We start from the raw sequence: 27,864 nt of genomic DNA on the forward strand, positions 1-27,864 counted from the left end.
TTATTTATTTCATTTTTATAATTTTTTTTTATTTTATACTATTTTTACATAATCTAGGTTAAATAAGATAGTTTCTAGTTTCAATAATTGTGTTTCTAAATTATTTAGTTTCTTAATGATTAATTCCATTTTGACATCCATTATTGTTTCTTATTTTGTTATTATTAGCTTTAGAATTTTTTATTTTAGTACGATTATTCTCTTTTCTTCTTGTTTCTTTATATTATTCATTTTAAAATTATACTGATATTTCTTAGGATTATTAAATTGTTAATTAAGATAGTTGTTATTATTAAGATAAATATTACTTGTATTATGATTATTATTTGAATAATTGGATACATTAATTAATTTGATTGATTAATTTAATTGATTGATTTGATTTATTGATTGTTAATTTTTAATTTACTAATTTTTGCTTGTTTATTGATTAGATACTTTTTAATTACTTATTACTTGATTAATTTTGATTAATTGATTTTGCTTGATTAAAGTGATTTATTTGTTTATTAGTTTATTTCTTTAATTAGTACTTGTTAATTTTTGATTGATTTTTAAGATTTATTATTATTTTGATTATTTTTCTTCTTTTTTTATATATTTGTGCAATTGAAATAAAAATTTACTGAAATAAAATTTGTAGAAAATAAAATTTAGTTGCTACTTCTACTTTGCAGAAATTAAACTTTAAATACTACTTTGTACTGAAATAAAATTTCAACAAATAAAAGTGAGAAAGTTCTTATGATCAAACAAGATTCATAACATGTAATATGACAGAAGATTTAACTCGGTTAATAACTTTAATTGATCCATAATTATTGAAAGTAAAGTTGTTTGATGATTTTTTTTTAATTCTTAGGTTTCACTTATCTTGATATAAGAACAGTTTAAGTTGTCTTAGGGACCAAGCATCATGAGTATCTCTTAACATGTTAGAGTAAATCCTTCCAACTTTAAGAGTTAAGACTTACCTCCACACTTTTTTTCCCCCCTAAACGGATATCCTGTCCTCTAGAGGGTACTATTTGGTGCTATCTAGTTTATCTGAACCTCCTTATACCAGTTAGATCAACTCTTATACATATTTTAAGATCATTTTAGGTTCCAATTTTTTAAATTTTTTCTTTGCTTTTAGTTTTAAGGTTTATGGATCAATAAAAAGTCATAAAACCAAGATAAAATTTACTATCTTCATGTTGGGGACCCTGTAAGGGTTTACTCCTGTATGATAAATATTACCTTATTCTCGTTTAGGAAAGAAACCATAGCTCTAATATCACCTTAATCCTTGGGGGAGGATCCTTTGGGATGCCTTTTAACTTACTTGGGCTCATTAGAGATGTGGGATGAGAGATCTAAGCCACTGTTAAGTCTGATGACGTGGATTGGTATTATATGACAAGCCGAGTAATGACATGGCAAGAAGAAGGTGACGTGGCTATGATGACTCAGCAAGGGAAGCATTGACTAGGATGATGATGTGGAAAAATGATGATGTCATGGCATGTGAAGCTACAAGGGTTAGAAGATCAAAATGAAGATTATGTTTAGAAGATTTTTCTCTCAATGAAGTTATGTGATGATCAACTATTTTTGGAAAGTGCATAAAGACTAAAGGATCTCTTCAAGAAAGACAAGTTCTATCTAAAGTATGTTTATCTATCCTTGGTAAGATCCGGGATGATAAATCATATCTTTGATAGAGCTAATTTTTAGAAAGATCTATTTTAAAGAAGGAGAGGAATATTCTATCATTTGCAAGAATCCAAGATCATGAAAATTGCATGGAGCTTAACTTAGTATGAAGCTATTAGAAGACATAAAGTTTAGTTTGGTGTGAAGCTATTTGAAGACACAAACTAAATTAGGTTAGAAGAAACCAAGGAGATTATCAAGACCATATTTAGCAACATAATTTGAAAGAAGATCCAAGAGCTATCTATGGGCGGAACTATTCATGGAGTCTAATCATATGTGGAGATTGATTGAAGATTGCAAGAGATATGATTAGAGATTTGAAGATCCAAGCATGGATGATTGAAGATCATGCTTGAAGATACTAAAGGCTAAACTTGGATGAAGATGAGATCAAGTTTAGTAACAATATTTCTATGAGTCAAACGAAGATCATTTGGGAAAACCAAACTTGGGCTAAGTTTGGAAAAAGGATCGGGAGATCTTCGGTGACCATCCTTGGTGAGATGGTTGCGTTTGCCTTGGTGGGCACGTCCCTCGGGAGAGGGAGACCTACTTAAGTGACGAGAGGAAGGAAGCAGCTGTAGGCAGAAGGAGCTCGGGTTGAGTCAACTGCTACGAGGCGGACTGAAAGAACCGGGAGGTTGAAGGTTGCAGATTCGGGTGCATCTGGCTTGAACTCAGTCATGTTCAGTAAGATGGCCATGTTGTAATTGGGAGTTGCAACATCTAACTTTGGAAGATGTCCAAGTTAGGAAGCTGCGGAGAATTCTAAAAGAGGTAACTTTATTAGATGTCGGTGCGTCTATATAAGAGATCATGTTTGAAGATTTAGGATGAGCCAACCGGTGAGAGACTCTTCGATGAGAGTTGAGTGAGTGGCCATCAGACAATCTAGAGAGGATATTCTTTGTATTAAGAGAGTGAGAGAGTGTTGTACTCCTTGTTCTTATATCTCTTTTAGTGAATTATTTTTCCGGGACTGACCCCCCAGATGTAGGTAAGGTTGTGCTGAATTGGGTTACCAATTTGCTTATCTCCTTACTCTTGTTTGATTGTGTGTGTGTTTAAACTTTGAGTGAGTTTTTGAGTAAGTTTAGCATATCACACTCCCACCGAAACCATTACGTACTAAATGAAGTAAATATTATAAGGTCGAAAGCTTAGCTTAGAAGAATGTAGAGAGAGATGCATATGCAAGAACAAGGAAGAGAATGATTTACAAAGAAATGACTTCTTTATTTCATATGATTGGAGAAAAAACTGTCAAAATAAGGCAACACGCAATTTTTATAAAAGGTAAATTTTTTTTAGTTGCTATTTAAAATAACCAAGCTGTCCTTGCCATGTGAGATACTTAACTTTGAGAAAACAAGTATGAGGTCATAATTTGGTTGTCTTTGAGCTGGAAATCCCCAAAATGCCTCTGTACATATAATGGCTTGGGTTCAAAGTAAAAAATAAAAAAAAGTAATTGTGTTTAAATTACTTTTTTTTTTTTTTAAAAAGTTGGGTAGCAGTTTCAAACGTGGGCGTCAGAGCTGTCAGTCTTAAAGGTTGTGTTATAATACTCTTTTTTAAAAAAAAATTAAATTATTAACAGTAAATTAATAAAAGAGTAAATTGTGAACACTCACATAATCACATAAGCATATGCAGCTCTTGAAAATTTGATTTCATTGGTTGTAATAATTGGAAAAAAAAAAATTGATATTTTCACCATCTAGAGATTTTATAATAAAATTAATGATTTGCCAATATGTTATTTTTTCAAACTAAAATTATTGTCATTATACATCATGTTTTCCTTTTCCGAATATATTATAAAATTTCTCTTTTCACATGTATTCACTTCCTTTACTTTAGATTTCCTTTTTATTCAATAATTTTAAAAAATGAAATTAATTTTATAAATAAATTAAAAATAAAAATTATTGTGGAAAGTTAATATATATGATATGTATTTAGACATCTGTACAAATAAAACTATATATATATAAAGTTACTAAATAAAAAAAGATATGGTTGAAATATGAAACAAAATACAGCATATAATATTTATATATATAATATAAAACAATTAAAATACAAGAAAAATATAATTGAAAATGATGAAAGGGCAAAACAAAATGAAAAACAACAACATGAGGGGTATATATGTAATTTAAGAACGTACAAGGGTATATATGTAAAAGAACATCTCATTGTTCCTTTATAGATATATATATATATATATAATACATAGAAAAAAAAAAAGAAAAAAAAGAAAAACCAAGAAGACACTCTTGAGTTCACAAGCAGAGAACCGCTCTATATCTTCTCCGACGATCGTCTAGGGTTTCTCCATCTCCGGTGCATGCTATGAGCGCTCTCAAGAGACCCTTCGATGGCGAAGACTCCACGGTGGAGCCCAAGAAGCAATGCAAGGACTTCGAACCCCGGAGGTAGCAGCTGCGATTTTCGTCTTTAATTTCTCTCTTTGATGTCCTTTGTGGATTGATGCCGATTTCTGGATTATCTTGGCGGTGATCAGTTACCAGGTGGAAGTTTTTGATGTTGCTGTCCGGAGGAACACGATCGCCGTGCTGGATACGGGTGCCGGGAAGACTATGATCGCCGTGATGCTCATCAGGCATTTCATCGACGAGGCTATGGCCACTGGAGATGGGCGGCGTGTTGTCTTCCTTGCTCCCACTGTCCACCTTGTCACTCAGGTCACCTGGGATTCCTGTGCTTGCTTCTCTTATAATTTTTTTTGTCAAGAGTTTATGAAGTTGTTTTTTTTTTGTTTTTACTCTGTGGTGATCAGCAATATGAGGTGATAAAGCTTCATACGGGGCTTGAGGTGGAGTGTTACTACGGGGCAAAGGGGGTGGATGATTGGAACGTTGAACGCTGGGAGAAAGAGATCTCTTCAAACCAAGTAAGGGAACGCGATCCATTTTTCTTTTTGAGAATTTAAGTTCTTGGTTCTTTTGTTGTTGTTAATGTGAGTAATTTAGAAATGTTTATTTATTTATTTATTTATTTATTTGTTTTGGAATATCATATTTGTTTAGCATTCCCTTAATTCACTTGGCGTTTTTGTTTATTAGATGCATTCGTCAAATCTTGTAAGAAATCTTTCTTTCAAATGTTAAGAATTGGAAATTTTATATGTATAATTTCTTTGAACCAATTTAAGAACATTTTAGCATCTTTTACTTTATATGATCGTAAATTCTTCTTACTTTGGTACTTGCCAATGTGGATGATTTAGGTTTGCTTCTATATATGAGATTATGGATATCTTCCATTATCTTAATTCACATTGCTTTCTTATGTGTTGTGTCGATCAGGCCATGCAAGTTAACTTTTCTATCAAAAATTATATGGCTATATGTACACTTTCACCTTGGATTATGATCATACTGATTGTCATGCCCCGTCTCATGCCAAATCCTCTCCATTTTATTGTCAAGCATACAGGCAGCATAGCTTGAGGGAATGATTCCTTCATTGATTGTTGTGCACCCACTGATGGCTCTTTTATACTTTCTTCATGCATGTACTCTTTTTATGAAGTAGATTGAGTGTCACACAGAGTAGAGTATGCACAGTCCAGCATCATGCCAGGACTGTGGTTTAATTGCTAATAGTGTGTTTTCATAGTAGTGTGATGCTTTGTTATTTTACTTTTTTAATAGATTACTGTATAATTATTCTATATGGATCTATTCAACTCCAAGCGAAATGCTATAAAAGTTTGCTCCGCAAAGTGCAACATTTCTTGTGAAGTGTTGAACCATGCAAGTAAAAGTTGGATCTTTTGCACTCGGATCATGAGAAGAGACATTTTGCATGTTCTATGACTATAAGAGCAATAGGCTTGTGTGTGTTCTTTTTGGTGTTATGCTTATCTATGTGTCTTTTAGGGTTTTCCTTGTATAACCTTTTGCTATGCTAGTTCATGTATACTTTGTGCCATTATACACATAGGATTGATTGTTGTACTCCCAAACTGTGTTTATGCTCAAAATGTACCATAAAATAGAATAACAAGTTAAAACTTTTCTAGTAAATTGTGTAAAACAGAGGTTGAATGATGTGTTGAAATTAGTTCTTATCACTGCATGATTTTATTTCATTTCTACATTGTCAATATTCTTGAGAAGGAGAATGTCTGTGGGTTTTTTAAATACCTATTCTTTGAAAGCTACAGGGTTTTCTTAGTGTTTGTTATAAGATGAATCAGTCAGTTCACCTCCTTCAATTTTGCTCATTATTTTCTATTTGGTCCATTCTGCATTGTGGTTGATTGAGGGTGGAAACTAAAGGTGGGTAGTGAACCTCTGTCTATAAATTTTCTCTTAAAAGAAGCCCATTTCTAAGTGGTTCATAGCACTTTCAAGAGGCCCTAGTTTTTCAAATCTGGTTTATTTGGCATGGCTTTTGTAAACATATTGAGCATGGACTAACTGAGCTTTGCAAAATTCAAAACTTGATTATATAAAAATAGAAGAGAAAGCTGTTTTGAAATAACCAAACGAACCTGATATATTGCACATTCTCATTTTACCAAAGTCTGGAAGTAAGAATTCACATGGCAATATATTTTGCAGGTATTGGTTATGACCCCTCAAATATTGTTAGATGCCTTTAGGAATGCTTTCTTAAAATTGGATATGGTGCATCTATTAATCTTTGATGAGTGCCACCGTGCCACTGGTGGCCATCCTTACAGCCGAATTTTAAAGGTATGTCATTGAATTTTATATGCCAAGCATGTTTTCCTGACTTGCGGTGGTAATCTTTTTGTTTATTTCATTTTTTCTATTATACAATCTCATTATATTCTGTTGTACATTCATTGATATAGGAATTCTACCACAACTCAATATGCAAACCGCATGTGTTCGGAATGACTGCATCTCCTGTTATAAGAAAAGGCAATTCTTTTCTTTATTTATAATTAATTGCTTTAGATCCTTAAATTTTCTTCTATACCAGAAAGAGTACTCGTAAGTTCTATTGAAATTTTTTACTTTTCTTTATAGTTACACTCTGAATCGTGGAACCATATTTAGTTTGTTATCATTTTAATTTTAAGCATACTCTTTTTATCACATGATATGGAGATTTTCGTCTTTTTTTGATCATGAGAGTTGCTTGTTGTATATATCTAAGCTTATCTGTTTTTATTAGTTTACCCATGCAACACACTCCCTTTATGTGCCTAGCCTTAAAATAGAATTGCTTGATGGCTAATATCTCTCATCCTAGCTTGTTACATTCTAACCCCAAGGCCTAACATCAATGGTTCCAACTCTCAAAAGGTATTTTGCTATTTTTATAAATTTATACTCTAATTTTGCTGATATTTTGGCCCCTTAGCACCTGTTGTTCCCGTTTAGTGCTTGTCTTTGTGGGGTATTTCTGTCTAGAGTTCATGTTGATGAATGTGAAACAGGCCTTATTTTGTTGGTTTCAACCACAATTGAACAGAGAGGACACAGTAACAGATATGGACAAAATAATGCAGAATTTTTTAAGTGAAAATTAGAATTCAGTAGGACATAAATCATGGGCATCTGAGTTATCATTATATCATGTTGCATGGAATGGCTTTATCGAACAGCTAATTGTTTGACCTCCAAGAAAGATAGGAAAGGTGAGGGTGCAGGTTTGGATATAAATGGATGCCTTCATCTAACACATGGTTGCTGTATGAAGGATTGAACATAATTTCATGGCCAAACTTCTAACTTTTTTCACTATACCATTTTATGTATCATTCTCAAGATTTATTTGTTATTTCACTTCTGCTACTTTGTTTACAATGTGAAATTACAGTATCCTGTAATGCGCAACAATTGTATCATTATGGTCATGGTAATTTCTTTTTTCAGTTGTTTTTTTTCTAGCTATTAGCTGATGCCTTAGAGGATCTTGTAATGTGAATATGATGCTGTATGAAGGGATGCTTATTAACCTTTATTTTGCTCATTTTTTTCAGGCGTCTCATCAGCAATGGATTGTGAAAATCAGATCTCTGAACTTGAAAGTGTTCTAGACTCGAAGGTAAAACAATTGCTTGTCTTTTCCACTGCTTTGTTAGCTGTGTTATCTTTCTATTTAACACAGTAGCAGTTTTTTTTATCCTGTCATAAACACATTTAAGTTACTTTCAACCTACAGGTCTTTACTGTAAGAGACAGAAGCGAAATTGATCTCTTTGTTCCTGAAGCTAAATACGTCAATAAATATTACAATCGTATGGTTTTTACTCATGAAGGTTTGAAGATGAAGTTGGGATCAATATGGAATAAGGTCTGATCATATTGATTCTCTCCTGTCTTTAACCTTTTCATATAATTTTGAACCGTTTCTTCAACATTTTAGTCTTACACTTGATATTGTATTTTGTGTAAACAGTGTGATGCCTTAATGGCACATTTACAAGAGAAAACACTAGATCAATACAAAGATACCCATGACATGATTAAAACGTCAAGAAAACGATTGTCCAGTTCCCATGCGAAGATCTGCCATTGCCTAGATGATCTTGGTCTAATCTGTGCTCTTGAGGTATTTGATCATCCATGTCAGGTTTCATACAAGTAGATCATCAATTTTATTGAAGTAAAAGTGAATCATACTTTTTTTTATTAGATTGCTTTTTATCTTGATCTAGAAATTGTTTATTCAATTGCAGAGTAGAGTATTAGTTTATCCTTTTCATGGTTAATGTTGAATGTAACCAATTATTCTCTACATCCAACCAATGAATATTGATAGATATGTTGTAAATGAGACTAAGAATGACGTTGATGAGAAAATAGAACTCTTGTACAAAATTTCAATGCTTGTGAGATTAAATGCAAAAGCTTTACATGAACAGGGCAAGCTAATTTTCGTCCCAAAAGATATTATTCTTTTCATTTGAAATTTCTGTTTAAGTGTTATTTATATTTTGAGTTTAGGCATGGTTTTGATGAGAACCAAAGACAGATCATTCATAACAATGGGCCTTAAGGAGTTATAGTGAGGACAAATGATCTGTCAGGGACTCTTAGTGGTGTTTGGTTTCAGGATAATCTGGGTTATCTCACAGCCTCCAACTAAACACTTTTCAAAGATAACATTGTTTAGGAATAACTCCTTTTTCCTTTCTTTCGAGATTTAGTTAAATAAATACTTAATTTTGTTAATTGATTTTAAAAAATATTAATATTTATAAGCAATCAACATTAATTCTAACCTTAAAACATTTGTTATGATTGTAAGTTAAATTTTGGTTAACTTTTCATGAAAGGGTTCCTCCGAAACAAATTCAAACTATTAGATTAATTAAGAGTTCCTCATTCTTAAGTTGGTAAATAATGATCTGAATATATGAGGCTAGGCTTTTCATCCCATTATGTTAAGCTTTTGGATTCAATCAAGCCCAATATGATTGGCTTGTATCGAATATTGTATTAGATAATATGAATGGTTTGTATCTAACACAAACAATTAAACCACATTTCGACCAAACAAAACCCCACTTAAATCGGCTTACTGTTTATCTAATTCATTATCCATCTACCTTGAGGACTTATTAGGTTAATTTGGGCCATTTGGCATTGCAATAAGTAATCTGGACAATCCAAATTTGAAACTCTTTTGTGGCTTTTTTTTTAAAATTATTTTTTAATTTTATTTTTAAAGTTAATTCTTATTTTAAACCTGGGGGTGATTATTTGGGAATTGCATCTAATGAGTTGGTGTTTCTACCTAAGTAAAAGGATAATATTTTTGGTTTATCCAAATGATCATTCCATCAACTAGAGTAACTATACTATTGCTTTTTTCACTCTCATTAGTTGTGTTTGTTCAACCTTACCATGTTACTTAGTTAGCTAACACCCCATTGTCGCTGAAAATTAAACCCAGGTGGAAAGCTTTCTCAAGGTTGGAATATCTTCTCATCATGTGAAGTTCTTGTTGCATCTAACCAATTATCTTCATGGCATAACGTCTCCTACAAAACATTAGCATTATTTAAAAGGCACCTAATCTGGACAAAACCTTAAATCGAATGTCATGTCTTGGATTAGAGAGAGGAAGGAGTAGGTCAAGGTAAAAGCAATGGATCTTCCTTACAAAAATGGGTGGAGGAGATATGTTCCCTCCCAGAACTCATTTATCAAACTTGTAGATGGTTGAAAAATATTGTTTGTATGAATTTATACCATAGATACTTGTCTTTAATACATCTGTATGGCTTATTATGAATGACGGCTTTTGTTGATTAATAAATCTATGCTTTGTACAGTGCAATGATTGACAAAGTTCCTCCTATGAATAATAAAATATAGAAGTAACAATACTCTGCGGTGGCAGTTTTAACTCATGCGTGCTATTGCTATTGTCCTTTTTGTAGTAGCTGCAAATTATTTAACCTGCCATTTTCTAGAGGGAAACCCAATTCCTTGTCCCTCACACATCCCATTCCCTAACATCCAAATCTCAAACATCCAATACAATTCCATATGTCAATATGAACAGTATAAAAGAATGCATCTATTTTGAAGTTACCTAGGATATCTCTATGTAGCAAGTGTGCCCCTAAAACTTCATACAAGGACAGTGAATCCAACACTTCTATGACGTTAAATTACTTTTGTTTGAGGATTACGGATCATGATTATTTTATTTATCTATTTTGTAGAAGTCGGTAAACTTATGGAATCTATGGCTGATCTTGGTTATTTATGTATTTATTATGTTAAAGTTTATGAGCTCATGTTATCTATTGTTCTCACTGCTTTTCTGCAGTTCATCCTCAAAGTTTATTGTTTCTTTGAAAGTTGTTTGGTTTTTGATCTTATGTATACTTGGATGCTAAGTTTGTAAGAATGAACCTATGCAATGAATCAGCAGTTTTTCTACATCTTACTAATAAATGCTCTGCAACATAAGTATTGAAATGATTTTTTTTTTTTGCTTTGGTTTTTGTTCCCTTTTCTTGGGCCCCCATAAGACTTCTTTAAGCTGTGATTTACTGCATGTATGTTTTTGTTGTCTAAGGTTTCATGTCCTTATATTTTGGTAGGCAGCGAAAGTGTGCGTGGAAGTTCTTAGTCTTCATTCAGAATGTTGTGAATTTTCAGTGGAAACCTATGATGTCTATAAATCTTTTACTGAGGAAGCATTAAGCACAATTGCAGAAAGCCTTCCAAATGGTATTATTTCACTTGATGGATCTGTTGATCTTCTTTTGTTTTCACATCTAGTTGACTCTGCTTTTATTGGATTTGCATCTCATTGCCTATGTTTTATTTATTTAGTTTATCAAATGGCACTATGACATTATAATACTCTGTTTTAGAATTTGTTCTTGAGTTTGATTGTTAATAGATCATCATGCTGAAACGACTCTGTTCTCTATGAACAGGAGCTTTTAGATGTGCATTCATTGGTAGTTACCAGGGCAGTGAGAGAATACAATAAATAAGTAAATCAAAACAAATAAATAATTACAAACCAAAAGAGAATGCTTTGGATGATGAAAACTCACTACATGCAACAGTATTAAATCCCTTAAGACCTCTGTGAGTCCATTTTTGTGTATAATATTTTTTTCCCACAGTACAAGGAGAAGGGCTCAATGAGTTTTCAACTTATCGTCTTTGCAATATGCACATAATTATGTGGTTGTGCTCCATAGTGGCATAAATATCATTTGACTTGGCTCTTTTGTGAGCTTGCCGGGGACCATGATCACTGAATCTATTTCTTTTTATAATTTCACATGGTTTTTGGCTGTATTTTTCTTCCCTCTTCTAATTCTCGTATATGGTTGTATTTGTTGGTGAATTAGAGAGCATGTAAGAAATCTTTTTTGAAAATTGGTTTGGTGGGATTTTTTTTTGAGCTCACCACAGTTTAGCTTAATTAAAATTTAAAACTAATCAAAATTAATTATTTTAAACATTTATTTTTCTTTCTTAAGTTAATGACAACTATTTATTCTTATTAATATTTTTAATAAATAAGTAAATAGATAAATTTAATAAATTGTATAACTAAAGGTTGTTTGGTTGGAGAGTTTGGCTAACTTGTTGACTATACAGTGGAGATTGTTTTGAAATAATGGAAACTCAAAATCATGAAATGGAAAATTTTAATGAATCAGATTTCAGCATGATGTTCTTTTTCCCTTAAATCTATGTACCTTTTTATCAAGAAAGTGAGATCTTGCTGAAGCTCTATCATTATGTTTCATGATCTAGCATTTATTTAGGTAATGACATGATGCAATGTATGGGATAGAGATTATATACATTTGTATACTTGCTGCTAGGAATATCTCTTGTAAATGCTAAGCATAGTTATTAAAGGCGCCTCAGGCTCAAGGCTCCCTAGGCTCCAGCCTTAATGCCTTGGAGCCTCAAAGGTGCTAGACATTAAAAAGGCACCCTAAGGCACGTGCCTTGCCTTGAGGGTTAAGGCAATTTGAGCCCCTTTTGAAGTGTAGCCCCTTATTTATTTATTTTTATTTATTTTTTCAGTTTTTAAGAGCTCAATAAATATGAGCCATTAGATGTTCATCAAATTAAATCTCAATGTCTTAACCCCTTGAAAGCAAAAGTTTTATTTTTATTTTTATTTTTTTTTTTACAGTTTTTAAGAGCTAGATAAATATAAGCCATTAAATGATCATCAAATTAAATCTCAACTTTTTTAAAACAAAAGGTTTTTTTTAAAAAAAATTTATTTTTAGTTTTTATGAACTAGATAATTATAAGCCATTAGATGACATCAAATTAAATCTTAACCCTTGAAAATAAAAGGGTTTCTAATTTTCTAGTTTTAAAAGCCAGATAAATCTTTAGATGAAGAGGAAGAATATGAGAATGAGTAGGGGAATAATGATGAAGAAAATGATAAAGCTATTGAACTTGATAGCGTTTAGGATTTTCTAGCGTAATAGTATTTCTTAATAGTTGTAGGGTAGCAGTAAATTTTAATTGTAATAGTATTTCTTAATAGTAGTATAGTAGTAGTGTGCTGTTTTTTTTTTGCTACATCAGTGATATGCTATTTTGCTCTATATATGTTTTATCCAAGTTTGAACTTTAAACTTTGATTTTGCTTATTTTATGAAATTTTAGTATTTATTATGAATTTTATGATTTTTTAAATTCTTTTAATTTTTTTTCCACCTTGCTTTGCAAAACCGCACGCTTGAGTCTTGTGCCTTGTGCCTTGTGCCTAGGCAATTTGACCATTTAGTGCCTTGATGCACCTCACGCTTTTAATAACTATGATACTAAGGTAACCTATAGTTGCATGATTGCATCAATGTGCTTTTGTTTCTTTGCTGCAACATATCTGGTATCCTTTCATGCTTAATAAATCTTCTTTGACTGAGGAGTTACGATGCATTATTGGGAGGTAAGAGATGAGAAAAATAATTTAAGAGGTTTATAATTAGGATCATGCTCTTGGTTTGTCTTATTTGGACTTGTCGTGCTGTTGGCTATTATGTATTAGAGGAATTGAGTCACTGGTGGTTTATATTTTATGTTTTGTAGTCATTTTTGTGGTTTAGTTTAACTAATCCTTGAATCTATTGTACTGGCAGATTATGAGTCATTGCTGAAGACAGAAGATGGATGTTTAGGAGCCATTCAATTTGGCTATATATCTCCCAAATTGCACGAGTTAATTAAAATCTTCCAATCGTTAGGGTAAAGCAGTTGTTTGCTTTTATGATCCAACATGCTGTTAGCTTAAAATTCTGTTATTCACTGATTTTTTTTTTTGGTTTCAGGATATTAAATCAAGTCCAATGCCTTATATTTGTTGAGAGGATTATTACATCCAAAGTGATAGAGCGTTTCATTAGGAAAATAAGCTATTTGTCTCACTTTACAGTCTCGTATCTGACTGGAGGGAGTTCTTCGGCAGATGCTCTAACCCCAAAGATGCAGAAGGAAACTTTGGATTCATTTCGTTCGAGGAAGGTATGCTTCATGTGGAATGAAATTGTTTTGGTTTCTTAAACAACAGATGACTTTGCTCTCAAAAAGCTACTTTCTGTTTTCCAGGTTAATTTATTATTTACCACTGATGTGGCTGAGGAGGGAATTCATGTTCCAGATTGTTCATGTGTGATCCGCTTCGATTTGCCAAAAACAGTTAGAAGCTATGTGCAATCATGTGGACGAGCTCGAACTGCAGATTCTCAATTTGTTATAATGTTAGAACGGTAGGAAGATTGTTTAGCAAATATTCTTTTCTGTTCTATTTGCATAACTTGTGTAAATTTGTGTGGTCATGCTTTACTGTTGTCTCGGTTTATTTGAGGAGTTGATGAGCATGCGACAAGGTTTTTAGATTCATTTGCTGGGCATTTGGGTTGCTCATATTTCTTTTGCCTTACCATTTGGATTACTGAAGCACAACTTCTTCTAGAGGTTTATAGATCTTAATGGAGACTTCACATTTACAAACTAAGGTGAAATATTATGTAAAACAATATGAAATGTATCTAACTTGTATATAGTCATAGTAAATTGTTGACAGATGGCAGTCCACTGATGGATGTTGATGTTCCCTAGGTTATCCTATTTTACCTTCCTGATTGCCTTTTAAGAAGATAGATTTTGAGAAACTGCCTTTGTATAAGTTCTTCTCTTGTATATTTTATTTAATTTGCAGGAGTTCTCTTATAAGGAAGAGAAGTTTTTTGAAATTTCAAATTCAAATTATTGTTTTTAATTAGTTTATTACTCATCTGCAGCGGGAATGTCCAGCAAAGGGAGCTGTTATTTGATATCATTAGAAGCAGGCATTCTATGATTACTACCGCTTTGAATAGAGATGCAGATGCTTGGAACTCGCAAGTGACTTTTAATGAGACGAAAGAGTCCTATCATGTCGAATCGACTGGAGCAACTTTAACTGCTGATTCAAGTATCAGTCTTATCTATAGATACTGTGGAAAGCTTCCTAGAGATAAGTATGATATTTTCCAACAGATAAATTCACTAAATGGAAGATTTCATGGGCTGGAACTTTTTTTGAAAATTTTCAAAGGACTCAAGTTGAATGTATTGTATGTTATAGGTATTTCACTCCAAAACCAGTGTTCCAGTTCTCCATGTATAATGGATGCTTCCAGTGCACATTAACTTTGCCTCCTACTGCTGCATTTCAAACAATACTGGGTCCAATTGGTGGAAATTCACACATAGCAAAGCAGCTTGTGTGCTTAGCTGCCTGTAAAAAACTTCATAACTTGGGAGCACTAAATGATCATCTTCTCCCTGTCATTAAAGAGCATACGGAAGTTAAAGTCAATGAGAAAGAAAAAGCATCTGCTTCTGGTGCAGGTAAGGGAGATTTTTCTATTGTATTATGATTTGGGAAGCACAGGCAGGCCTGTTTTTTACCGATCCAATTGCTTTCATAGTCACTATTTTAGGTGGATGAAGGGTACAATTTTGCACCCGTTAAATATTTGTGGTTCAATATTTGTTATCTGCTATGTTATTTTAACTCTCACCTTTAACAAATATCCTAATTATTTTTATTGAGCAAATTTAATAATACTTCCAGCAAGGTCCTTTTCCAGTACTAACAGTATAATCATATGTTTACCGGGCCATTAGATTAAACTTCTTATGTTGCAAAAAATAAAAGTACAAGGCAAAACTTTAATGTTTATGGCACTATTGATTATTTTGTTTGCGAATGATAGCAGATTTTCAACAATAGAACACTTTCACCAACTTTATGCCATTATGTGGATTCGTTTTGCTTTCTTGTGGATGTTTTATTTCATATGCTTCACCTGACTGTTGCTATGTGTGGTTGAGTGTATTAGAGTAATTACTAGTTCCACATTGTTTAGTTTGGAAGATATGGATTTGAGTTTATAAGCTTGTGTTTCATATTCTATCAGCTTAAGCTTTTGCGTCGAATTAGGCCTGGATAATATGTTGGCTCGCATCTAACAGAATGGTGGCATCTTTATGTTTTGTTTTAAGGAACAAAAAAAAGGAAAGAACTTCACAGTACCGCCACCATTTCTTCTTTGTCGGGGACTTGGGCAAACAAGAGAGACGGTATCATCTTGCAAGGATATAACTTAACTTTTTCATGTGATCTAGTTGGACAGTATTATTGTAGCTTTATTTTATTGGTGGATGCTATCCTTGATGAAGATGTTGCTTGTACTGAAATGGATCTTTACTTACTTAACAAGATGGCAAAAGCTTATGTTCGTCCATGTGGGCCAGTTACATTGGACATGGAACAGGTTTTCTTCTAAGATATATATTGTCTTTCTGGTTTGATTTTTGACTGTTCCTTTTATTAAATTTAGATATTTTATGCCAGGTGGAGCAAGCAAAACTGTTTCAGGAGTTTTTCTTCAATGGATTGTTTGGCAAATTGTTTACAGGCTCCAAATCTGGCGGACAAAGGAAATTTTTGCTTAATAATAAGGAATCTTTGTGGAGCACTTCAAACATGTATCTTCTTTTGCCCCTTGAAACTTCAGTTATTGGACTTAATGAATCCTTCAACATTTACTGGAAGGCAATTTGTGCAACTGTTTCAGTTGTAGAATTTATGAGGAATATTTATTCATCTGGAGCTGAGTTTTCAGAAGCTCTTAATTCTTGTCCGTCAAGAACTGAATGTGGTGCATCAGATATGATCCATTTGGCTGATAAATCTGTAGACCAACGGAGCCTTAAAGATATGGTGGTTCTTGCTATCCACACAGGGAAAATTTATTCTGTTCTTGATGTGATCTCTAATTCCTCTGCAGATAGTCCATTTGATGGAAATTCTGATAAATCAGTTTGGATGACGTTTTCAGATTACTTCAAAAAGAAGTAGGCTGTTTTCAGTGTATTTAGTAGTATAGGTTTAGGCTTATTATTTTCTTGATGTTTTCTTTCATACTGATTCTGCTTTTCACGCAGGTATGGAATTGTGCTGCAGCATTCAGGACAACCGTTGTTGTTGTTAAAGCAGAGCCATAATCCTCACAACCTTTTATCTTCAAAATCTAAATGTAAAGGTTTGATATACTATTCACCAGATGCTTTCAATAACATCTTAATACTCGTACTTGATGGTAAAATGCAGTCATTAGAGTATGCTACTTAATTGCCATGAACTATGATGTTTCAAAAGTAGGATCGGGTGATCAAGTTTAAACAAAGGTTGTCATCAAAACATTCCCTGCATTATCAATCACCATCGTTTATAATAATTCATGGCCAATTTATTGCCATCTTGGCATCAGTATTTTCATTAAAAGATAACTAGTAGTTGTCTTCCAAATTGACAATTGGTTGAAGGAAGCATAATTTATCGATTTGATTGGTTGTTTCTGGTTTTCATTGGATCAAATTGCCTAAATTGAATATGGCTTTTTGGATTATTTGAGAAAAAGCTTTGGTCCCAAGTTATATCGAATATCTTGAGTTTAACTCAGTCAATGCTAACTAAAAGAAAAATTTTCAATTCAAACTGTATTAGTCCAATTTATGTTTAATGAATACTGACTTGGTTCATGCTACTTAAAGAATTTTAATCTGATTAAGCAAATTCTGCAAGAAGAGTTATTTCTATTTCAAGTATTTCCTTTTGGTTGGATAACTTAGTTATTCCTTGTTACCCTAACCATATAGTCTAAATGGACTTTATGGTCTGTAGAACTCTGGATAAGAAACAGAAGTAGAAAACATTGACGTTGGATGAAGTAGGTACAATATATAATTTTTATGACTTATGATTTTTTACATGAGTGAAAAGATTGGTAGTCCTTTTAAGCTGTATAATATGTGTTTTGAAAGTTGTATCTTTTGAAACCATCATTTGGGACACAAGTTATAACCCAAGAAATTCTTTGACCTTGTCATGCTTTTTATGGTGATAAAACCTCGCACACAAAATGCACAAAGAGCAATGTTCCTGAACTTTTGTTGCGAAGTTGTATTCAAGTTGGATGTAGATTTTTATTCTGTCATATGTTATTGGACACATGTTCCAATTATTCAAATAAAACGTATGTACATCTGCCATACTCAGCTTGAAATTGCCTAACTTGCAATATCTCTTAATGGGATGATGTAACAGCTTCCATGGTGTGTGTAGTATGTTCATCTAAAATTACAATGGATAAAGAATTCTCAAAAATCATCTGTATCCTTGGCATCTGGAAAATGATTGACTGTCATAACAAGTTTTATTCTAGTCAAACCATTTAATTCCTTGGACAGATCATGAATGCGTAATTTATGTTATTTGGATTTCATAGGTACAGATTTATCCTGCTGTATCTTATGGATGCACTTTACTCTATAGCAGTAGTAATGACACTTAACGTAAAAATTCCATCCATAAGATAGTTAGTGTGAGACTACTTTTTTTTGTCACTAGAGCCAATGTCTCAAAAACTACTAGGTATTTGTAGAATGTGTATCAGGTGTCAAGATCTATAAAGGGAAATGGGAGGGAGCTCAGTAAATTTTTTTTTTTTTTAAAATTCTTTTAGATATGACTAGTGACATTGTTTATAGTTGTTTCTAGAGTAGTCTCTTATCATCAAAGTTGCAATGTCTTAACTTTTTATACTAACTTTGCAGAAGAAGAGGACACTTTGAGTTACATTTACAAAAGTTACCATCATATAGGTTGAGGCGCTAGATCCCATTTTTATTTATGTAGTCATCTACTTTTAAATCATTAGGCTTGCTGCTACCTTTTTCTGCTATGTGGGGCATATTCATTTTTAGCACCAAGAGTATTCTTAATGCAATTTATTTCATTTGTAATGTTAATCTTTTTTAAACTTGGTTCAGGTGATAAAAGAACTAATAATGGTGGTCAGAATCATGTCCGCATGCCTCCAGAGCTCGTAGCTCACATTGATATTCCAATAAATGTCCTAAAATCATTTTATTTGCTGCCATCGCTAATGCACCGATTGGAATCACTGATGTTAGCTAGCCAGCTGCGAAAGGAAATTGCTTTTAATTATATTGATTCCTCTATATCAAGTGCACTGGTACATTGCTTTCATTTTCAAAATCTAGTCATGGCATAGTGTTATATTTGCTACATATGAGCTCATTCTAGTTAAATCTGACTTCATTGTTCAGATTCTTGAAGCAATCACAACATTAAGATGTTGTGAGGACTTCTCCTTGGAGCGCTTAGAACATTTGGGGGATTCTGTATTAAAATATGCTGTGAGCTGCTATCTCTATGTGAAATATCCTGAAAAACATGAGGATCAATTGAGCTCATGGAGGTCAAACCAAGTTTCTAATGCTACACTTCACAAACTGGGAATTAATCGCAATGTGCAGGTGAGGCCATTCTAAGTCCTGAACACCTTTCCTCTTTATGTCCTATCTGACAGTTGTATTACATGTTATGAAAAACAATATGCTGTTTGACTTTTCTCATTTTTATGGTTCATGTAGAGATTTGTTTTCTGTTGTATGTTGCTATAGAAGGAAGCTATAGAAGGAAGCATTATATATTGCTTATGTTATGGATTGTTTGTTCAATTTGGAAGTTTTCAACCATTTTTTCTTTGTAGAAATGCATGACCTTTTTATGAATTTGTCTTACATAGATGATCATGGGCAAATCTTTTGGATTGCATTTGAACTTGGAATTAATTATCTCAGTTCATTTAGTCTGTTCTGATGTGTAATTGCTAACCAAATTGATTTCAATTCATTCCTCTGATGTCATTTGTGCTGGAGTTGGTTACTGCTGCACTTGATCCAAAGAGAATCAGACCAATAAAGATGCGATGGTTGTGTAGAATTAATTGGAATAAGCGGGTGTAAAATGAACAGAATTTGTTTTATAACCTAACTTGAAATAACAAATTGTTTGTGTTTTAATGGATGCGATTTTTTATTTTATGTGAAATAACAAAAAATAACCGGATTACATTTAGAATGCAAGTCTTTCATGTCTCTTGACAGAATTTAGGCAAGTTTTCTTTTTAGGCTTTGTTTTCTCAATGTTTTTGTTTCAGTCTATTCTGGTATTTGTCACAACAGGGTTACGTCCGAGATGCTGCATTTGATCCTTGTCGTTGGGTTGCTCCTGGGCAGATTTCTTTGCATCCTGTGCCATGTACATGTGGAGTGGCTACTTCCGAAGTACCCCAAAAAGTGATCTATGAGAAAGAGGATAAAACAATTGTGATAGGGAAGGCTTGTGACAATGGACATAGATGGATGTGCTCAAAGACAATATCTGATTGTGTTGAGGCTCTGATAGGAGCATATTATGTTGGTGGTGGATTATGTGCTGCCCTTGCGATACTAAAATGGTTTGGCATTGATTCTGAATTTGAGCCAGAAATGTTTGAGGAAGCTGTGAAAGCCATATCTATGCGTAGCTATCTTTTGAAAATTAATGAGATTCAAGTCTTGGAGGCAAAACTTGGATATAATTTTAATGTCAAAGGTCTTCTATTGGAGGCCATAACTCATTCTTCCATCGGGGTTGACTACTGCTATCAGGTGTTGTGATTGTGATTTATCTTTGCTGATATTGTTATTTCTTCTGTTTGACATGTGTTTTTATTTTGGGCTCTATAGTTGTAGAATGTTGTCATGCTTCTAACAGTTTACCTTGCTGGACTTTCTACCAGCGGCTTGAATTTTTAGGAGACTCTGTGTTAGACTTGCTCATTACCTGGCACCTTTTCACTGCCCATGAAAACCTTGATCCCGGGGAATTAACAGATTTAAGATCTGCATCAGTTAAGAATGAGAACTTTGCCTTGTCTGCAGTCAGACATAACCTTCAGCAGCATCTTCAGCATAGTTCTGGGTTTCTTTTAGCACAAATAACAGAATATGTCAAAGGAATTCAGGAAATGCATGGGAGCAAGGACTCGCTTTTCTGTAAAAGCTCTATTAAAGGGCCCAAGGTGATCCCTTGTGATTGCTTGTCATTAGTTTCAACTTGCACTTGTATACATTGCATGATTTCATTTCTTCTTTTAATAGGAATACTCTTCAGCTAGAACACATCCATATTTGTTGTTTTCAGTTACTTTATTCGAAACTCTTCCTTGTTCTGTCATTTATGTTGCAGGTTCTTGGAGACATGTTTGAAAGTATTGCTGGAGCTATTTTAATAGATACAGGGCTTAATATGGATAAAGTATGGCAAATTTTCAAACCACTACTTTCTCCTATTGTAACGCCAGATAATTTTGAACTTCCTCCAATGCGGGAATTGAGTGAGTTGTGCAGTGAACTTGGATATTTCTTAGCTGTGAAGTGCCTTGAGGATGGAGAATATGTGGTTGCTGAGCTCGAAGTACAACTAGAGGTTGTTTTGTTGGCAAGACGAGGGCGTGAGAAGAATAAAAAAGCTGCAAAAGCACAAGCAGCTATCCTTTTGCTGAAGGACATGGAGGTTTGCCACCGCACCTACATAACCTCTTTTTTATTCACTTCTTCATCACCCATTCATGGAAACATTTTACTTGTTGAGTATGAGACTTAAATCTTGGTCAAGCAGTCCTAAAAAACGTGCCTGCATTAATTTCTATTCTAACAATCCCGGCAATTTATTGGCTCGTTTCACTGTTATGAAGTTGTCTGGTTCATTGATTTACCATTGGCTTATTAGGCTATAAATTGCAAATTCACAGGAGAAAGGACTCTCTCATTCTCGACATCCCTCTAAAAGGAGAGTGATTGAAGAGAGATCTGTTGGTGAAGAAAATTTTGTAGCTTCCCCTGTTCAAAATGTTTGTGCAGTATCTCCCACTGTTGCTGAATCAGTCAAAAATGACAAAACAAGTGATTCAGATCCCAGGCCACCAGGTACATCTGAGATGATATCTTCTATCTGAATTCATCTTATCATTTATTTTGATAGTGTTAGAAGAATGCATTGACTTTCCTTATTGATCAGTAATTGTTTGCTATCATTAAAAGAGTGATGTAGAACATCCCTTAAATAATCCAGTTTTGATGGAATCCATTGTTGGGCTTTCGGATGATCTTCAAATTGGAGAAAACTCAGAAAACCAAGAGAAGATCTTTCTTAGGAAATGCGGCAGTCTTAAAAGTTATTCCATAAAGAATAAGACAAATTAGTATTTGAATATGAACAACTTAGGATAATACTTATTTTGACATATAAAAATTAATGCAGACTAAAAGTTTAGTTTTGCTTTCGAATGGTAGTTTTTTCCTAATTTTGCCTTGATGAGTTGCCCTTCTTGCTCTTGTTTTTGGCTCTTTTACTTTGATTATCAGGCATCAGTCGGTATTCGGATTGAGTGTTCAAGGTTGATTGCATCAAAGATAAAAGAGTTACAATAGTGCTAAAGTGCTATCTTAATCCATACACAGATACACTAGGTTAATTCATATCTTGGAGCACTGGATTGCACATCCCCTTGGTCATTGTAACCCTGATCAAGGTGTGGATCAAAGAGTGACCACAATGATCTATACTTGCATAAACACTGTTTGAGTTTGAGTGGCAGTGGGTTTGTCTTGCTCCCCTTCTTGACACTTTTGTGGTTATGGTGTACAACAGTTACCAATCCCTTGCCACTCACCATCTATTATTTGACTTTTTCAGGTCTCTTTTTTTCAAAACAAGTTTCTTGTCACCTGCTGTCAGGACCAAGTGTCCTATTTGTGTCCAAACCTTATATATTCTCCACGCTTATCTAAGATCATTTTCATTCTCTCTCAAGCTCATTCCTCCCCTACTATGTCTAGTGAAAAATAATAGAAGACAAATAACTTCATTCATGAATCCTCAGTCCTTTTGTTTCATACATTAGTAATTGGCTTTCATTATAGACCTAAATAAAATTCTAAACATAGTAACTTCTTGATATAAAATTCTCCTTATTGAACTTTAATGTATAACATTAGCTTAATATATCAATCTTATCTTGGTTAATTTTTTTTAATTATTAATTATTAATTTGAGATAATAATATTGCTCTAAATAAGATGTAGTAATAGCTTTGCAATTGAAACCTTTCTTCTCTTGCATTGCATCATATTTCCTTGGTTCAAATGAACTTTACTTTGAGTTCAAACTTAACTTCCAAGTAATGACTTGCTTGCAGCGCATTGCATGTGCCACACATATGTAGGTTATGGAACAATTGAACTTTATGTGCACCAACATTGAGTTTCTTGATTGAAAAATCAAGAAATAAATGCACTTCAACTTCAATTTATGGTATTATCTATCTTTGGATTGATTGACCATATCCCCCACCTTCAAGAAATAGTATGTTATGATGAAGATCTGTGAACTCATATTTGGCATTTGATGGCTTAACTCTGGTGTCGAAGTGTTACCAAGGAAGCCAAACCAATCTTCAATTTTTTTGCACTAGGCTAGTTGATGTGTGGTAAAGGAATTGAGTCCGACAGGCTTTTAGGAATGGTACCATAACCAATCTCTTATGTGGAGGCCTCTTTGGCATTGTTCTTAGAGGAATTGAATTCAGATTTATCTTTGGGTGAACTAAAGTTCTCCAAAAACCTGAAGTTATGAGCACAACATATTGGCATGTATGACTGCATTGGTAAACTAATGGAGTATGAGAAAGATTTGCCTGCTGCTTGTTGTTGCCAATGTCTTCTCCGGTATCATGGTGGTGGGAATGATTTATGTTGATGCAGTGTACTGGCAATTGATGGATAATTGGTATCTTTTCTTGATAATGGTGTTGTGCTTGCACATAGCAATGATGTGATTTTTGATGTTGATGATCTGTTTTTGATGTTGTTGAGATTCTAACGTAAAATTTCTCAATGTAATAATTCAATTATAATATTCTCTGCATAGCCTCTGATAAGGTCAAAGAGGATGTACTATATCCATCTTCCAATATCAGTGCTTCTGTTGGGGTTTTAGGAGGCATGATGCAATTCATGAGTTTTTGTTTAGCGGTAAATGTTGTGTGAGGTGTAGAAATGCAAGCTTTAATCCCTAGAATACATGTGGGTTGAATTTCAAAATCCAAAGCTTCTAAGTTGGCAAAAAATCTAAAATGAAACCCGAAATAAGGTTGTAATCAACAAAGAGGTGTAATCTTCACTCTCAGACAAATTTCTAACAACTCTTTCACAAAGATACCTCTAGAAAGTTAGAAGAATAATAGTGGCAATTCAAAAGAAATTATGTTGGAAAGTAACTATGAAATATCCCTGGTTCAAACTTAACCTATACAAAATTAGCCTGGAAATTAATGATTAAATTTCTGTAATTTATTAATCTTCTTAATTGGTGAGAAAGATACTATATCCTATTCATGCCCTTTCATCTTTAAGCAAGTCTTTTGGAATGTAGGATAGTCATATTGCTCCAAATAGGATATAGTAATATCTTCTTCATTGGTGCTTTCCATCTTTTGCACTGTGCCATCTGAAATCCACTTGCAAAATTAGTCCATGTCTTTTGTTAACTCTCTTGCCTATGTAACATAGATGGATACAAAAATGAATGGCTTTAGAAACATTGTTGTTGAGAAATATAGATTAAAAATCTAGCTTGTTTTAGTACTTACTGCATGCACTCTGATTTAGGCTCTTTTATTGTGTGGCCTTTGTGCTTCAGTAAAATTGTCATTGGCAAACTGTCCATCAAGGGCTCAATGCAGGTTAACAGCTTAACGCTGCAGATCTTTTTCCCTGGACCTGATGTATAGTATGACCTCTGTGATGTTGCAGTATATCACATAGATATTATGAATGTCTAATAGAGTTAGAATGTCATTGATTATGCATTTTTTTATTTTTTTTAAATGAGGTTTGGTCTAATTTAATGACACATATTTTTAATTTAAGTTCCCATTTTGGGATTGTACTTGATATGATCATTGTACCCTATTATAATTTCTCAGGCATATGATAGTGAGACCAACTATATCATGTCCAAATGGCTAATCGCTGTTTGAGTTTTGGTTTTGCTTATCTGGATTTCAGTCTTGGCTTTATGGCTAGCATTAAATTCATGTGAAGATTGCAAGCTTTAATGAAGTCTGCTGCAATTACATCGTTCATTTGAAAACTATATTTAATTTTGTTTGAACCAAGACGACCACTCATTGTGATGCTTTGTTAGGGGGAAAGCTGTTGAGCTTTGCTTTCTTAATGTTTTTCTTTAACCAATTGATTTATGTGGAATTTTTTGCGCCTCCAGTACCTTTTACAATAATAATATAATTCTTGATCTTATTCATGCATATTTACCTCTTTTTATATGGAGCTTTTGGATGTTACCTGATTGTTTGAGAGGAGCTTAATTCTTTGCAGTGAATTTATCAGTTAAAATGAAGAAAGGAGGTCCTCGGAGTGCATTGTATGAGCTCTGTAAAAAATCCCTATGGCCTATGCCTATCTTTGAATCAACAGAAGAGAAATCAAGGTATGTTTTTACTTAGTATGATTTAATGAGTTCCTTAATTTTGGTACTCGTAAACGATCTTATACGACTTTAACAAGCAAGGTAATTATAAGCAACATGAAGATGTTGCCAACATGGTATATACCTATTTTGTAGACACTTTAAGTGGTTAATAATATCAATCAACGCAATATAAAATCTCAGGGCATTTGCAAATAAACCATAAATATTATGCAAGGAGAATATATTATTAGTAAATTATTCCTGAATATCATAATGTGGAAGGAAACAAATGGCTCAATTTCATGTATTCAAACCATAATGCTTCGGTCCTTGTTGCTGTGATCTACTTTATGCCTTCATATGCCCATTTGATTTGCCATTGCATAATGTTTTTAGGGCCTATTTCTTGTTGCAGATATTTGTGGTGGTGGACTAGGCAGGAATAGTCAAATTTACAATAACATATAGAAATAGAAATAGTAAATATAAACAGTTTAAGGTGGTTCATTTGGAAAAGCCTACATGGCTACCTTCACCAGGCTGTAGGCACCAAATAAATTCATTTTGTTGATTTAGATGGATTGGAAAAATTGAACCCAAATATTGGAAATTCAATATGAAAGAACTTTAGAGTATGCTGAAATGCAATCCAAGACATACGCTGAATACCTGGTGTCAGTGTTTCTCCATTCCCTCTTGTGTTAGATACTTGTATGACATTAGGTTAGATGTTTTCTTGATGCCATCTCTGTTTCTAAGGTATATTTGGTTAGATGTTCATATAATTTACACAACTAGATTGTCTCAATTTTACCCTCTAACCTGAAGACTTCCAATAGACTCTACCTTGACTTAAATTCCATAGTCACCGACAGTCTGGTGTGTCTCCACCAGATTTATTAGGCACAGGCATTTGCCATACCCAGGCACTTGCCATATCCCCACCTGAGGTGCAATCATGCTTTAGCATCTAGTGACATTGGTGAAGTGTCAGTAGACCTGGAATTGACCCATAAATATGTATTCACATGCTGAAGCCTGACCCTGAAGAATTTGCATGATAGTGTGAGCCTTAAATGTTCATAATTGGTGAGTTTATATCTTCTAGCTTCACCTTATCCTTGCTCACTATCATTGCATAACTTTTTTAATCTTCCAATTATTTTGAAGCCTACCATTACAGTATAATGTGCAAATTCTCAAGTCAAAAGCACCTGGTAATACTGAGTTCTTGGTCAAGCTGGGCACGTGTTGCACCACTAAATTTCCATGCAATTCCATCAGCTTGATTTTTGGCCATTCTTATCTCAACACCCTTGCATGTGAACCACTAAAGTAGTAACTCCATTAGGTTATTTGTTGAAGTCAATGTGATATAAATATCCATAATCAAAATCATGCACCATCTGGATTCATGTCTGATGTGGTTAAGGAAACTTCTCCAGCACTAAGCAACAAGCACTTTTCAAAATTTGTTCTCCATTTCTGGAAGCTAAATTTAGGAAATGGGTGACAACTAAGTATTTAAGATTTATGTTAATCAATTAACTTATCCTGCAGTACATCACCCAGTGTGGGTAAAGGAGAAAGAAATGGTCATCTGAGTTTTGTGTCAAGTGGTAAGTTGCATCTCCCAGATGGCAGGAGCATCAATTGTGTCGGTGAGAGGCGTGCAGATAAGAAGAGTTCTCAGGACTCTGCAGCATTGGCCTTGCTCTATGAGCTGCAGAAACAGGGAAGATGCTGTGTTGTTGAAGTCTAACATTCACAGGTATTTGTGTTTTTAATAACATTTTAGATTATGTGTACATATAGTGTTTCAAGATAAGTTTTTTTATATACGGCCATGTAAGATAGGATGGGTCTTGTTAATTATCAAGGTCACAGTGCATTGCTAAGAATAAATATATATAGATAGTCATCAGATGGGTCTTGTTAATTATCAAGGTCACAGTGCATTGCTAAGAATAAATATATATAGATAGTCTTCAGTTTGGTGGTATGCCATGTTGTATGTTGTATGAGACAAATGGAAATCTTCCGAGCAGTGCTTTTGTATTAAATGACTATGTTTAGCTGCCTTTTCAAATTAATGACAAGCTTGTCTCAGTGTTTAGTACCTTTTGTCCAAATTTTGCTACCAACTTGATTGGAATAACATTTAAAGAGGTATAATATTTTGAAATCCTTGATTCATTTCTTTCATGAATTGTAGCTCTATAACTTAAATTATTTTGTTCTGGACCTGAGTTGGTTAAAGCTACTACTTATCCCTGTGATAGGTTGTTGGTTTATGATTGATTCATCAACAAGTGACTGAAGTATCTCCGTTCTGATAGTCTTCAGTATGGGATTTCACTGTTTTTGGTTCTGCATATGGATAACAGAAGATAAAGAATGTGTCCATGTCGAATGGCTGTTCTTTAAAACTTTATTATATTTCTCCTTCCACATGACTCAAAAGGATTGGAAATACGTGATCTTAGAAACCAAATTTGGGATGCTTTTTGATTTTTTTTTTTTCAAATTCCTGATTGTCTCAATTCATATGGAAACTATAGTTAGTTAGGAGGGATGCGCACCCAAGTAATAATCGCATGTAGAGATTTAGCAGCCCATCTTCATATCTCTTAGCAGCATTTATCATGGTAATAGAAAATTCCTGAGGACTAGCAGTGAAGATTATTTATTTGGTTTTTTTTTTTAATTAATCTATGTCTTAGGGTCATTATATTTATC

At 33.5% G+C, this 27,864-nt stretch overlaps 1 protein-coding gene across 3 annotated transcripts; it reads left to right on the top strand.

Annotated features, from left to right (window-relative positions):
• The first annotated feature begins 3,969 nt into the window (after positions 1 to 3,969).
• On the top strand, positions 3,970 to 27,244 carry LOC120260901 (endoribonuclease Dicer homolog 3a-like). 3 transcript variants are annotated; one of them, XM_039268480.1, is made up of 25 exons: positions 3,970 to 4,142; positions 4,232 to 4,412; positions 4,508 to 4,621; positions 6,300 to 6,434; positions 6,557 to 6,626; positions 7,694 to 7,758; positions 7,876 to 8,007; positions 8,113 to 8,265; positions 10,775 to 10,904; positions 13,310 to 13,415; positions 13,499 to 13,691; positions 13,776 to 13,936; positions 14,471 to 14,689; positions 14,797 to 15,062; positions 15,720 to 15,991; positions 16,072 to 16,574; positions 16,665 to 16,762; positions 18,552 to 18,757; positions 18,852 to 19,061; positions 19,773 to 20,240; positions 20,372 to 20,653; positions 20,821 to 21,147; positions 21,386 to 21,560; positions 25,032 to 25,143; positions 26,686 to 27,244. In XM_039268480.1, the coding sequence occupies exons 1-25, from the start codon at positions 4,060 to 4,062 to the stop codon at positions 26,885 to 26,887; spliced, it is 4,863 nt and encodes a 1,620-aa protein (XP_039124414.1). In that variant the 5' UTR covers positions 3,970 to 4,059; the 3' UTR covers positions 26,888 to 27,244. The 3 variants fall into 3 exon arrangements, with proteins under 3 accessions (XP_039124414.1, XP_039124417.1, XP_039124416.1); XM_039268483.1 differs by having other exon boundaries at positions 25,044 to 25,143; XM_039268482.1 differs by having other exon boundaries at positions 16,665 to 16,756.
• Positions 27,245 to 27,864: the final 620 nt, after the last annotated feature.

Source organism: Dioscorea cayenensis, chromosome 5 (genome assembly GCF_009730915.1).
Source record: "Dioscorea cayenensis subsp. rotundata cultivar TDr96_F1 chromosome 5, TDr96_F1_v2_PseudoChromosome.rev07_lg8_w22 25.fasta, whole genome shotgun sequence".
Taxonomy (NCBI): Eukaryota; Viridiplantae; Streptophyta; class Magnoliopsida; order Dioscoreales; family Dioscoreaceae; genus Dioscorea; species Dioscorea cayenensis.